The sequence below is a fragment of the Selaginella moellendorffii genome, unplaced genomic scaffold (assembly GCF_000143415.4).
Source record: "Selaginella moellendorffii unplaced genomic scaffold, v1.0 SELMOscaffold_27, whole genome shotgun sequence".
NCBI lineage: Eukaryota > Viridiplantae > Streptophyta > Lycopodiopsida > Selaginellales > Selaginellaceae > Selaginella > Selaginella moellendorffii.
The window spans coordinates 1,893,514-1,904,874 of record NW_003314288.1 but is presented as its reverse complement, the minus strand read 5'-3'; the positions used below and the strand labels follow the sequence as shown (position 1 = coordinate 1,904,874).

Here is an 11,361-nt window from a genome sequence, read left to right as displayed (position 1 = left end):
AAAGTTTTGGACTGCCGAGCTTAACTTTTATAGTGAACGTTCTGTTCGACTCGAAACCATTCTTGTATTTCTTATGGTTCTTTTTTACAAGCTGATCAAACCGCCTCTACATACGCATTCGTTGCTTCATCGAACTTAAACCTGGAAGAGACTCGATTCAAGCTCCAGTCCAGAGAGAAAAATGGAGCTTACCACTGGCCGGATGCCGCGCTACAAAACAGGCCCGAGCTCGGGTCGTAGTAGTATCCCGTCTCGGCGTTGTAGTAGTATCTGCGTTGTCAAAGCCGCGGCTTAGAACGATATGAATGCTTGCTCTTGTCGAGAGGTCTCATACCCGGAGGATCCATCGTAGACATATCCAGTGGCATCCGCCTCGCCAGGCTCTGACGCTTGAGGTTCATCCGAGAAGATATCTACTTCCTCTTGTAGCACAGCATCTGCAAGCGAAGAAGTCCGTAAACACGCAGAGAGCAAGCTCTGGAGGATTGATTCACCTGCTTCTCGTCGAAACTTCTCTTGCACCTTGTCGTAGACGTCTGGAAGAATTTTGAGCAAAGATTAGAAGAGTTGGAGACGAGGCTTTTGAGGCGACAAACCTGATTCACCGATGTCCATCAGCTTCATTGCATCTTCTGTAAGCTGGTCGAAGGCGATCTTCGCGGGCCCGGTTAGCTTGCCTCGTCGATTCCCTTCTTTCGTGGACCCTCTAAGTCGTCTCAGTGCCTCCAGGACCTGCAAAGAGAGCCTTCATAAATGAGATCCACCGAGATGACTACACTAGGGACAAGCATATATGCAGGCATCCAGTTGAAAAGAAAAAATATAAAAATGCTAGCGTGAGTGACATACCCAAGAAAATAGAATGCCACCACCAAGCATGAAAATGCCGAACAAGAAAAAACAAGCACCGTTTCTCCAGGCTCCAGCGCGTCCGCAATCCGCTTCTTCATGAGCCCGATATCTCGAGGAGAAATGTCGTGCTCGGCAGCCTCTTTATCTTTTCTCGCGAGGTGTTTGGCCGCGAACCGGGTGTCTACCTCCGCACTGTCCAGCCAAGCGTCCTGGAAGAGAGGAGTCAAAAAGGAAATCACACTCAAAGAAGAAGCCAGGAGAAGAGATTTCTCACATACCCGAGCCTCGAACTTGGTCGCGTACTCCACATAATGGCCATCATCGTCAAAGAAGCCATCCCTTCTCTCCGCATTTAAGTTGAATGGCTCCAACTTGACAGCATCATCGTCATTCTGGAGCTCAAAGAGTTAGTTGGAAGAAGATCGCAAAAAAAAGGAAAAACGCTCTTTTGGGACGCGTACCTCGAAGCTCTCCTCGGCTTGGCTGAAATCATGGAGATTGGAAGTATCTTCCGCGGTTCTGAGCTGCTCCGCCATGACGCTCCGCCGCATCGCCCGCTCGGTCGCGGCAATGCGTGCACTGCGCGGGCGTGGATCGCCATCGTCCTCCTCCTCATCGACGCCGCCACGCTCGAAGACATCGCTCTTCTTTCCTTTAGGAAATTTCAGCTTCCTGGGCCTGAGAAAGAAGGGATTGAGAGAGGAGAACAATCACTGGAATGAGCGCTGGGACCGAGACTTACTGATCGTCCTCATCGTCGTCGTCTGGATCCGGCTCCTCGTACGTGAAGCGAGCGCGCTTGCTGCCCGCCCGCGACGCCTTGGCTGCTCCCTCCATGAGCCCAAAACCCTCGCCCTAGCTGACGTGGCAGGCTAGGGCTTTGCGAACTTATCCCACATGCCCAAGCGCATGGAAATGCCACCATATAAAAAGGCAGTGTAGGTCAAATCTTTCGTGTTCGTAGAATGGAGAGATGTTTGGCATCTCCCTCGACAAGGACGGGAATAACCTTCGGGTTTGAACACATAGATGTGGTTAAGGCATCCCACCCTCGGGTGGATCTTACCCCCAGTTTTTTTTTCTTTGTTTTTTATTTTTTGGTATGCGTTTTCTGCGATTACAGCCATGCTCATGAAAAGAAAGCGAGAACATCATATATTTGGCTCGAGCCAATCTGGAAGGCGAGTGATTCCAACTTCCAAGCTAACGCATGAAGGCTTTCCCAACAACTGCTGCTGGAAATCGATTCCTCCCAGGGAAACATCACTTTGTTTCCAACAATAAACAGCGAGAAAGCTCCTTGAGATGCAAGATCTTTTGTCTCCATAAGAAACGAGAGAAACTTCATACTACTATGCAGTTGGCCAGGGAATGCAGATCTTCATGCTGGACAGATTTTGCAGAGAATTCAAGCTTGTCAAGCCTGAGATTAAAGTTCCCAATGGAGGTACATTTGAAGGTCTTGTCCTCGTTTCTTGGAGAAAAGCTTGCTAACTTTGAAGTATTTCTTACAATTTTGGTTTGCCTGAAAGACTCTTTGATGCTACATCACTACATTGATGATATAAGAAGGGGCAAAATCCAAAGAAGTACTAGGTAAAATATATACTTGATGGTACTAATAGATGTAAGATAATTCTCCATAGTGATATCATTATGTTGAGATTATATTAGAAGTTTGTTTTGGAAGAAGTTGCCAGTAGAGCTTGTGACGATAAAAAGAAAAGTTTTGGATATCTATCTAATTGCTAGATGTGCTAGTGCTAGAAAGCTATAAAAATGTATAAAATATGAAGATTTAGAAATACATTTGTATATTCATTCCATGTGTTAAAATCATTCATTTAAATTTTAAATTTGTTTAGAAAACAATTAAATCATATTCTTAGTAAAAAATTAACAAAGAGTAATACTAATTAGTTAATGCTCACTAAAAATATCTCATCACACAAAATAAAGCATGGGATGATCCAAAATTGTAACTATGATTTTCATCAGAAAGTTGCAATTTCAATCCACCACTATACTATGAAATGCATTAATTTAATAAATTCCATTTAATTTTTTTCTCAGGACTAACATTTTAAAAATATTATTTAAATCAGTAAAACTTATTTATAAAAAAACAACAATAATAAATAAATACATAATATAAATTATACTAAACATAATTTTATAAATTGTTATGAATATTCACCATAAGTTTATAAAACATCTTCATAATAAATTGAGCATTTTTCAAACAAATTCTCAAGTTTGTGAAAGTTTAAACTATATTGTTGTATGCTTATACATATTGTTAAATTATAAATGCATACTCTTTTTCATTTGTATAGTACAATGCAAGTGATATAGTTGTAAATTTAATATTTAATATTTTTTTTAGAAAAAATTACATTAACAATATATATTAATAAATAAAGAAAAAATTTAAATGAAATGAGGGAACATTCATTAATATTTCTATTAATGAACTTTTATTTTATAAAAGTTTTAATTAATATTTTACTTTTAGATACAGTATTATTATAGTTGGACTAAGTGGTATAAGATGTATTTCATGAATTATTTTCTATTTTAAATTTTTAAAGTTATCTTATAAAGAACTAAAGGCTTCTTTCTCGAGTATTAATGATAAAGAATACCCAAGGTGCGCCATTAAAGTTGTTTATAAAAATGAGGATGTGAAAACACTCAAAAGTCAAAGGATGGGAACAAACTAAATACTATTTGGCGGTCGGGATTAAAATCAAGTCGAATAAAAATATTAAAAATTGAAAGTATTTACCATTATATTTTTTGGAAGAATTTCAAACCTAATAAAACAGAAATTAAAATTTAAATGTGATGCAAGATTAATATTAAAATAACCAAGATTATTAATTATTTAACATGCATGTTTGCTTTACCTTTAGGAAGATCAATACTATCTGGATAAGCAATATGAGCATTATCACTAAAATCAACTAAAAATTTTCTGAATAAAAACAATGTTAAAACTTGAATTAAAGAACTTATTTAGTGAGAAGGCACAAACAAACTCAATGACATGGCAAACTCCACAAAAAAATCATTGAAAAAGCTACCATTTCCTTTACTATGTGTAAAACAACTAGCTCTTATACTAGAATTTATTTGTAAAAACTATACATTTATAACTATTTTCCAACATGAAGTTTAAACCTACATTTTTATCGCTTTGGGTTCCAGCGTGGCGGCCAGGAGTATAGGTTCTTGCGACGGCCGTAGCTCCAGTTTGGGTGGTAATGATCGCCTCGTTGCGGCCAGCTTTGGCTCTGACCGCCGTAGTACTCGCTCGGCCAACGCTGATGATCATAGCTATACTCTGGAGCTTGCGAGGTCGAGGGATCGTAAGGATTGTGGTATTGATGATCGTAGCTCGTGGATTGATCGTAGCTAGCAGCATTGTAATAGTCCTCCGGCTGCTGCTGCTGCTGGTAGTAGTTCTGTGGATCGGAGTGGTATTGGTTGTAGTAGTCGTAAGAAGGTGGGGACGATTGGGCCGAGGAATCGTAGTACTGTTGGCTCAAGGATTGCTGGGGCTGCTGGGAGTGCTGGCTCCACGAAGAGGTTTGATGGGGAGCCTGATCCCACCAAGATTGCTGCTGTTGTTGTTGGTCGTAAGGTTGCGAGGAACTGGATTGCTGCTCTGGCCAGGATGTTTGATTGTTCCAATTGGAATTGCTGGGCCACGATGGCTGTTGTTGCCAAGCCCAAGATGGATTTTTATAGTTCCAGGGAGAGTAAGCTTGTGCCTCGAATGGCGACGACGAAGAAGAGAAGAAAGCCTGCGGGGAGACCATGTTGTAAGATTGCTGCTGAGGAAATTGTTGTGAGAAGCCTGGCATTCCGCGCGGCTGCTGTTGCAATCCCATTCCCATCATGGTGGCTCCTCCGCGATTGAATTGCTGCTGGAATGGATTCATCATCACCGGAGGCGAGCGGTTCATCATCGTCATTCCCGGGAATCTCATCGCCATCATCATCCCAGGCTGCTGCTGCGGCATCATCATTCCCTGCTGCATCGCTCCCAGCCTTGGGGGGACCATCATCATCGGCACTTGCGGCCTGATGCCTCGAATTCCACTCAGTCCTCCCATGAGGCCGGATTGGGGAGGCACTGCGAGAGCGCCGCCGGGAGTTGAAGATCCTGGCTTCGTTCCAGCTGCTGGCTCGTCGCCTGCGCTGCCTTGATCTGATACACGCTCCTCCGTCGCAGTGCTCGTCTCCTCCTCGCTGCTCTCCACCGCTTTCTTCAGTTTGGTCTTCGTCTTGCTCGCGGAGGTAGCGGCCTTTTTGCTCTTCTGCGTGGCCGCCGCATTTTTCGACGATTTTGCGGTAGATTTCTTCCCCTCGGCCGACGATTTCTTCGTCCCAGCTGCCGCCTTCTTCTTGCCCTTGTCGACCGCCATAGCTCGCAAGAACAGGGGATATTTTCCCGCGGGAAACCGTTACTTACCGTTAAGATTCATAACGAAGGATATTCCTGCCGAGCTGGCGGAATCAAGGGCCACGCTGAAGGGGCGCAGATCGGCATCCGACGGCTGCCAAGCCTCGAGCGTGGTGGCCTAGGGCTAGGCTGTCCACCAGCATTCTAGGGTTCCGATTCTCCAGTCGCGACAGTCACTGTTTGCTTTGGCACAGCGGCTATCCCATTCCCTTGGCGTGGATGTTGTCACTCGCTAGATGAGATTTAGGGCGTCCTCGATCTTGGTGGGTTCCTCGGCTCTCCATCGCTGAGCGGCGGGGCGGCAGGGCAGGGCAGGGCAGCAGCAGCAGCAGCGCAGGCGAGAATGTCTTCCCCGAGCAAGCGCCGCGAAATGGATGTGATGAAACTGTGAGTCTCGCCTCCTCTCGAATTTCAATTCCTTCTTCGCTCTCCAGTGGCTATGAAAAACCTCTCTTTCTTCGCTTTCTTCCTCTCTGCTAATTCATTGCTTCTTCTTTTTGCTTCCCATTCCTCTTTCCAGGATGATGAGTGACTACAAGGTGGAGATGGTAAACGATGGGATGAACGAGTTTAATGTGGAGTTCCATGGACCTCGGGATAGTAAGTCCTCCACACTGCCCTCTTCTCTTCCTCTTGTCTCCCTGTGGTTTTCGTGCCTCTGTGTCTCTCGGCTTGTTTGAAAGAGAGATTTCTTCTTGTTTTTGCCTTGGATTGGATCTGTAGGAGAACTGCCCTCGAGTTGAGTTGCCATTTTTTGTTCGCTCTTCCAGATTCATAGCCATGGACACAAAAAAGAATGCCAGCACTTCTTGGTGCGGGTCCTCGAGAAGAGCTCCAAAAACGCCAGGTGTCCACCTCTCAAAGCTAAAACACGTAAAAATCTAAGCCATTGTCACTTGGCCGGGAGTTTTTCTCTTTTGTTTTTCTTCCCTTGTGGTGTCACGTATCACGTAGATAGAGTGAATTTCGTTGCTTCTGCATCTCTTTTTCAACTCCCCGGGCTGTGGCATGGTTCTAATCCTGTTTCGTTTCCAACAGGTCCATATCAAACGGGGACTTGGAAGGTTCGTGTCGAACTTCCAGAGGCTTACCCGTATAAATCTCCATCCATCGGTTTTGTGAACAGGATATTTCACCCCAATGTGGACGAGATGTATGCCTGCCTGAAATCTCCCATTTCTTTTCGTTCTCTTTCCTTTTTTCTCTCTCTTTTTTTCGGTCTTTCGGTTCTCTCTTTGGAGCTCATCTTATCGATGCTTTGCTTCCAGGTCCGGCTCCGTGTGCTTGGACGTGATCAACCAAACGTGGAGCCCAATGTTTGGTAACGATGATTTGCTCGCAAGTTTCAAGCTCTGAAAGTTCTTTGGTATTATGGTTTGTGTAGATTTGATCAACGTGTTTGAGGTGTTTCTACCTCAGTTGCTACTCTATCCCAACCCCACAGATCCACTCAATGGTGAAGCGGCCGCGTTGATGATGAGGGACAGAGATCGCTACGACCAGAAAGTTAAAGGTAAGAGCGATGGACTCCCTTCTTGTTTGGCCTGGCCAAAGTATTTCGTGCGTTTTGATCAGAGTACTGCGAAAGATATGCAAAGTCAGAGGATACGGCAGCTCACCCCGAAGAGAGCAGCGACGCGGAAGTGACTGATGAGGATTACGCGTCCAGCGACGAGGAAATGGCTGGCCATGCCGATCCTTGATGCTGCTCATAGCTGCTGTGCTGGGTACATAAAGTAAAATCTATATCAGAAATAATAGAACACAAATTTGAAACATACCAAGAACACGGAGCTGTTTGTCAAGCTTGGAAAAACCGTTAATCACACAGTTACCAACATAAGTACCTTCGATCACGAAGTTAAAACGAGTACCTGTGCGATCGATCATGAAGTTGGAACTAGTACCTGCGTGATCGATCATGAAGTTGGAACTAGTCCGGACGATTCGCAGTTTGTCAAGCTTTGTGGATCCTTCTCCAGGTACATGTTGCTCAGCAACACGTAAGGCGACGAATCGCAGTGGTCAAGGAAGTTTGATGCCTTCCGCGCTGCGTTTGTGCCTCTCTCCAAGTCTCCATGGAGCCTACAAGCTCCCAGGAGGACCTTCCAAGTTAGAGGGTCTCCCGCCGGCATCTTCCTGATCAAGTCCTCGGCCTCCCGGAGCCAGCCTGCTCGTCCCAGCAAGTCTACAAGGCAGTTCATGTGATCCGCCGTGGGAGTGACGCCGTGATCTTCCACCATGCACGCAAAGTAGCGGATCCCCTGGCCGACGAGGCCGGCGTGGCTGCAGCCGCTGAGAATGCTGGTGAGCGTTACCGACGTGGGAAGGACGCCTTGCAACACCATGCCGTAGAAGAGCTCCAGCGCTTCACTGGGGTGGCCAGCGGACGTGTAGATGGTGACCATCGTCGTCCAAGTTACTACGTTGTTCTTCCTGGTTCTACCACCGGGATCAGGCGTCTGGAGCTCGTCTTCGAAGAGCTTCCTGGCGGTCTCCAGGCAGCCGCACTTCCCGTACATGGCGATGAGTGCGTTGGCGAGGACCTCTTCCGCCTGGAAGCCCGAGCGGAGGATGCGAGTGTGGAGAGATTTGCCGTGAGCAAGAGCTCCCAGCAGCGCACACGACTCCACCATTCTCAGCAGCGCCACCTTTCCTGCCTTGACCCCTTCCAAGTCCATGCTCTTGAGGAGCTCTAGTGCCGGAGAAGCCTGCCAGTTTTGGGAGAGAGCCACGATGAGAGCGCCCCAGGAGACGGAATCCTTGTTGCACGAGATACCCTTGAAAACAGACTTTGCATCCTCCACACTCCCGCAACGTCCATAAGCAGCTATGAGACTGTTCTCTAGTGCGAGGCTGGGAAGAACTCCTGCCTCGGTCAGCCTTGCGTGTGTCTGCTTCACCATCGTGATGTCTCCCACTCCAGCAATGGCGTCCAGCAGGCCCAGAAAGGTGACTCTGTGCAGCTTTATCCCTTCCAAGTCCATCCTTCGCACTACTTCAATCGCCTCCAGGCCGTGTCCGTTGGTAGCATAGGCAGAAACCATGGCATTCCATGCGATAGAGTCCCTTTCCCCATCGGCCATCTTCTCAAAAAAAATCCTCTCGGCTTCCTCTACGTTGCCACACTTGGCGTGCATGTTGAGCAGCGCAGTCTCTAGAACGATAGTCGACTCGAATCTGCTGGCCACAGATAGAACATACTCCGGTATGACGATACTTCTCTCGTTTTTGTCCACTGCTGCTGCCAGGCTCACGCACGCATCGATCAAGCCCAGCAAAGTGACTTTGTTTGGATGAACGCCTTCTAGATGCATTTGATGAAGCAGCCCCATCGCCTGGCTAGCCTGTCCGTTGGTTGCGTGAGCTACAATGGAAGAAGTCCAGGAAATCACGTTCTTGCACTCCATTCCCGTGAAGACGGCTCTTGAAGCGTCTATGTTACCACACTGGCCATACGAGGTGATGAGTGTGTTGCCAATCTCTTGATCTGCCTCCAATCCTTCCGCAAGCAGTCGTAAGTGGAGCTGCTCCACCTGTTGTAACGTCGAGCATGCGTCGAGCAGAGCAACGTAGCTGAACTTGTTGAGTCTTACGCCCTGGAGGTCCATGCTGTGAAGAAGCTGAGCTGCTTGTTCGGTCTGGCCGTTGTGTGTGTGAGCTACGATGAAAGCGTTCCATAAGCTGGCTAGATCCTTTCCGCAATCCAGGACACTTTTCCGAAACACTTGGTTGGCTTCTTCTAGATCTCCATGCTTCCCGTACATGATCACAAGCGTGTGCGGGACACCTTTGTCCCGATCGAATCCACATTCGATGATCTTGGAGTGGACCATCCGGCCCTGTGACAAATCTTTGCAAGCGTCGAGGAGGATGAGTAACGTAGTCGAGTCTGGCTTGACCCCTTCTAGCTGCATCACCCGATAGACTCGAAAGGCCTCGCTGCTCTGCCCGTTAAACCCGAGAACTCTCACCATTGCGTTCCATGATAACTCGTTCCTAAAGCTCATCCCGTCGAACAATGTCTTGGCTTCGACTAAGCTTCCGCACTTCCCATACATGTTGACGAGCGAAGTGCTGACAGCAACATCTTCATGAAAAGCTGACTGAGCTGCTCGAGCGCGCACTCTCCGGCCTTGCTCCAGGAGCTCGGAGCAATCACAGGCGTCGAGAACTGCAATGTAGGTGACGGCATCGGCCTCAATGCCTTCAAGGTCCATCTGATGAAACAGCTTGAATGCTTCGTCTACGTATCCAGACTGCGAGTATGTCGAAAGCATGAGCGTCCACGAAACCACGTCCCTGACTTCCATGCGATAGAACTCGGCCCTGGCATCTTCCAAACTCCCAGCTTTCACGTAGAGATTCATGACGGCGTTCCTCATTACAGCGTCTACGTGGATCTCACTCTCGATCAATCGCCGGTGGAGAATCCTGGCTTGTTCTAAGCTCACCACCCCCGTGCACAAGTTGACGAGATTGTTGAAGGTCACGTCGTCGGGTCTGGTCCCATCCAGCGCCATCTCTGTGAAGAGCTTGAGTGCATCCTCCACGAGCCCGTTCTGCAGATAGGCCGTTATCAAGACGTTCCACGACACCACATTCTTAGAAACAATCTTACCAAAAAGCGACCTCGCTTCCTCCAGCGCTCCACACTTCCCGTATAAGTTCACCAGCGCGTGCCCGAGAACGTCCTCGGCCTCAAACCCGAGCTCGGTCACGCGCCCGTGCACCACCTTCCCTTGCTCCAAGTCCCCCAGCTTAGAGCAAGCCTCGAGAAGGCTCACAAAAACCACCCTGTCCGCCTTGACTCCCTCGTGTTCCATCTCCTGGAACAGTTTGGCCGCCTCGAGCTCGTACCCGTTGTGAGCATAGGCCGAGAGCATCGCGTTCCAGGCCACCACGTCCCTGTGCTCCATCCGAAAGAAGATCTCTTCGGCGTCGTGTATGCTGCCACATTTCCCATACATGTTGACGATGGCAGTTCCCAGGAAGATATCTCTGTTCAACCCAAGCTCCAAAGACGTCGAGACTCTCTCGTGGAGCCACCTTGCCTGGGGCAGCATCTCCTTGCGCGAGATCATGTTGAAAATGGTGGAGTAAGTGAAAGTATCGGCCTCTACTCCATCCAGATCCATTCTCCTCAGCGCCTCTATGGCCTCCCTGTGATGCCCATTGCGGGCATATGCCGCGATGAGCAGCGTCCACGAGTAGACGTTTGGGGACTCAATGGCATCGAACGCCGTACGGGAGCCCTCCACGCCGCCGCACCTGCCGTACATCTCCACCAAGAGATTGGAGAGGAAGCGATCGCCGCCGAGCCCGGATCGCAGCACCGCGGCGTGAACCCGCTCGGCCTCGGCCAGATCTCCGGCTCGCCCGCACTGCCGGATGCGGTTCGCATGATCTTTGATCTCCTGCTCGCCATGAAGATTTCGATCCTGCTGCTGCTTACCCTCTCGATGAATCGCTGCGAGGCGCTGGATTTCCAGCAATGCGGCCTCTCCCAGCGATGCGGCGCTACCGTGCTGCAAGGATTTCGCCCGCCATGCCCGAATGCTCATGCCCTAGCCATCATTCCTCTGTTTTTAGGGCTTTTACTTCGCATTAAAGGAAATATAAGCTAAACGCCATATGTTAACTTCCCGGATTTAAGCTAACTTCCTTCTTCTTCCACGAGCATGGATTTGCTTCTTAGTTGCTGTTCTTGCTGTTCATCTTGTTGCGGTTCTTCGTTTCCACCGCTTTGATCGTCTTTGAGCAACGGCAATCCTCCCTCAAATTCTTCTCCTCTAGCCCGGGCAGCTCGCCTCCTTACTAGAAATCCCCGCACAAGTGCCTGGACTTTCGTGGTCGCGCCGCGGATATACACGTCTTGGATGCGCTTCTCTCTTTCGATGCGTAAAGTGAGCGGTAGACCCTGTGCATTGTTGAGAAACACTCAAGCCACGAGAACCATGAAACGAAAAGGCTTAACTGTGGGTCCGATCTTGTACAGCGTCAAAGTTTCTAGCAGCTGCTTGAAAGGAATCCCTTTG

The 11,361-nt window shown here is 48.2% G+C and overlaps 5 protein-coding genes and 1 non-coding gene across 7 annotated transcripts; 2 read left to right on the top strand and 4 right to left on the bottom strand.

Annotated features, from left to right (window-relative positions):
• Positions 1-44: 44 nt before the first annotated feature.
• LOC112348134 (CD2 antigen cytoplasmic tail-binding protein 2 homolog) lies at positions 45-1,734 on the bottom strand. The gene is made up of 9 exons (XM_024680221.1): positions 1,595-1,734; positions 1,314-1,530; positions 1,131-1,244; positions 909-1,061; positions 597-732; positions 495-536; positions 335-437; positions 193-270; positions 45-141 (listed from the first exon to the last, which is right to left on the bottom strand). The coding sequence occupies exons 1-9, from the start codon at positions 1,687-1,689 to the stop codon at positions 96-98; spliced, it is 984 nt and encodes a 327-aa protein (XP_024535989.1). The 5' UTR covers positions 1,690-1,734; the 3' UTR covers positions 45-95.
• Positions 1,735-1,806: 72 nt separating this feature from the next.
• Positions 1,807-1,929, top strand: LOC112348229. The gene has a single exon (XR_002992985.1). It is a non-coding gene; the product is annotated as a U6atac minor spliceosomal RNA (small nuclear RNA).
• Positions 1,930-4,043: 2,114 nt separating this feature from the next.
• LOC9630001 (RNA polymerase II degradation factor 1) lies at positions 4,044-5,285 on the bottom strand. The gene has a single exon (XM_002975317.1). It carries the CDS (start codon positions 5,283-5,285, stop codon positions 4,044-4,046), a length of 1,242 nt encoding a protein of 413 aa, XP_002975363.1.
• Positions 5,286-5,472: 187 nt separating this feature from the next.
• LOC9629617 (ubiquitin-conjugating enzyme E2-23 kDa) lies at positions 5,473-7,101 on the top strand. The gene is made up of 6 exons (XM_002975425.2): positions 5,473-5,710; positions 5,844-5,923; positions 6,362-6,476; positions 6,592-6,644; positions 6,708-6,836; positions 6,899-7,101. The coding sequence occupies exons 1-6, from the start codon at positions 5,667-5,669 to the stop codon at positions 7,024-7,026; spliced, it is 549 nt and encodes a 182-aa protein (XP_002975471.1). The 5' UTR covers positions 5,473-5,666; the 3' UTR covers positions 7,027-7,101.
• LOC112348132 (pentatricopeptide repeat-containing protein At2g13600-like) lies at positions 6,942-10,039 on the bottom strand. Of its 2 annotated transcripts, XR_002992965.1 has the most exons (4): positions 9,945-10,039; positions 7,198-9,885; positions 7,105-7,129; positions 6,942-7,046 (listed from the first exon to the last, which is right to left on the bottom strand). XR_002992965.1 is itself a non-coding variant. In XM_024680219.1 (2 exons), exon 2 carries the CDS (start codon positions 9,844-9,846, stop codon positions 7,243-7,245), a length of 2,604 nt encoding a protein of 867 aa, XP_024535987.1. In that variant the 5' UTR covers positions 9,847-9,885; positions 9,945-10,039; the 3' UTR covers positions 7,128-7,242. The 2 variants fall into 2 exon arrangements, 1 of the variants encoding a protein (XP_024535987.1); XM_024680219.1 differs by lacking the exon at positions 6,942-7,046 and having other exon boundaries at positions 7,128-9,885.
• On the bottom strand, positions 9,941-10,887 carry LOC112348213 (pentatricopeptide repeat-containing protein At2g33760-like). Its single transcript, XM_024680347.1, has 2 exons — positions 9,997-10,887; positions 9,941-9,955 (listed from the first exon to the last, which is right to left on the bottom strand). Exons 1-2 carry the CDS (start codon positions 10,885-10,887, stop codon positions 9,941-9,943), a joined length of 906 nt encoding a protein of 301 aa, XP_024536115.1.
• Between the last annotated feature and the right edge of the window lie 474 nt (positions 10,888-11,361).

Excerpts from the sequence above, each read along its gene's own strand:
- LOC112348132 (XM_024680219.1), bottom strand. The coding sequence starts at position 9,846 with ATGGCGCTGGATGGGACCAGACCCGACGACGTGACCTTCAACAATCTC.
- LOC112348134 (XM_024680221.1), bottom strand. The coding sequence starts at position 1,689 with ATGGAGGGAGCAGCCAAGGCGTCGCGGGCGGGCAGCAAGCGCGCTCGC. Across the intron at positions 1,245-1,313 it reads AAGCCGAGGAGAGCTTCGAG|AATGACGATGATGCTGTCAA; the intron begins GTACGCGTCCCA and ends TTTGAGCTCCAG. Across the intron at positions 1,062-1,130 it reads CGACCAAGTTCGAGGCTCGG|GACGCTTGGCTGGACAGTGC; the intron begins GTATGTGAGAAA and ends CCTCTCTTCCAG.
- LOC9630001 (XM_002975317.1), bottom strand. The coding sequence starts at position 5,285 with ATGGCGGTCGACAAGGGCAAGAAGAAGGCGGCAGCTGGGACGAAGAAA.
- LOC112348213 (XM_024680347.1), bottom strand. The coding sequence starts at position 10,887 with ATGAGCATTCGGGCATGGCGGGCGAAATCCTTGCAGCACGGTAGCGCC.
- LOC9629617 (XM_002975425.2), top strand. The coding sequence starts at position 5,667 with ATGTCTTCCCCGAGCAAGCGCCGCGAAATGGATGTGATGAAACT. Across the intron at positions 5,924-6,361 it reads GTTCCATGGACCTCGGGATA|GTCCATATCAAACGGGGACT; the intron begins GTAAGTCCTCCA and ends CGTTTCCAACAG. Across the intron at positions 6,837-6,898 it reads CTACGACCAGAAAGTTAAAG|AGTACTGCGAAAGATATGCA; the intron begins GTAAGAGCGATG and ends CGTTTTGATCAG.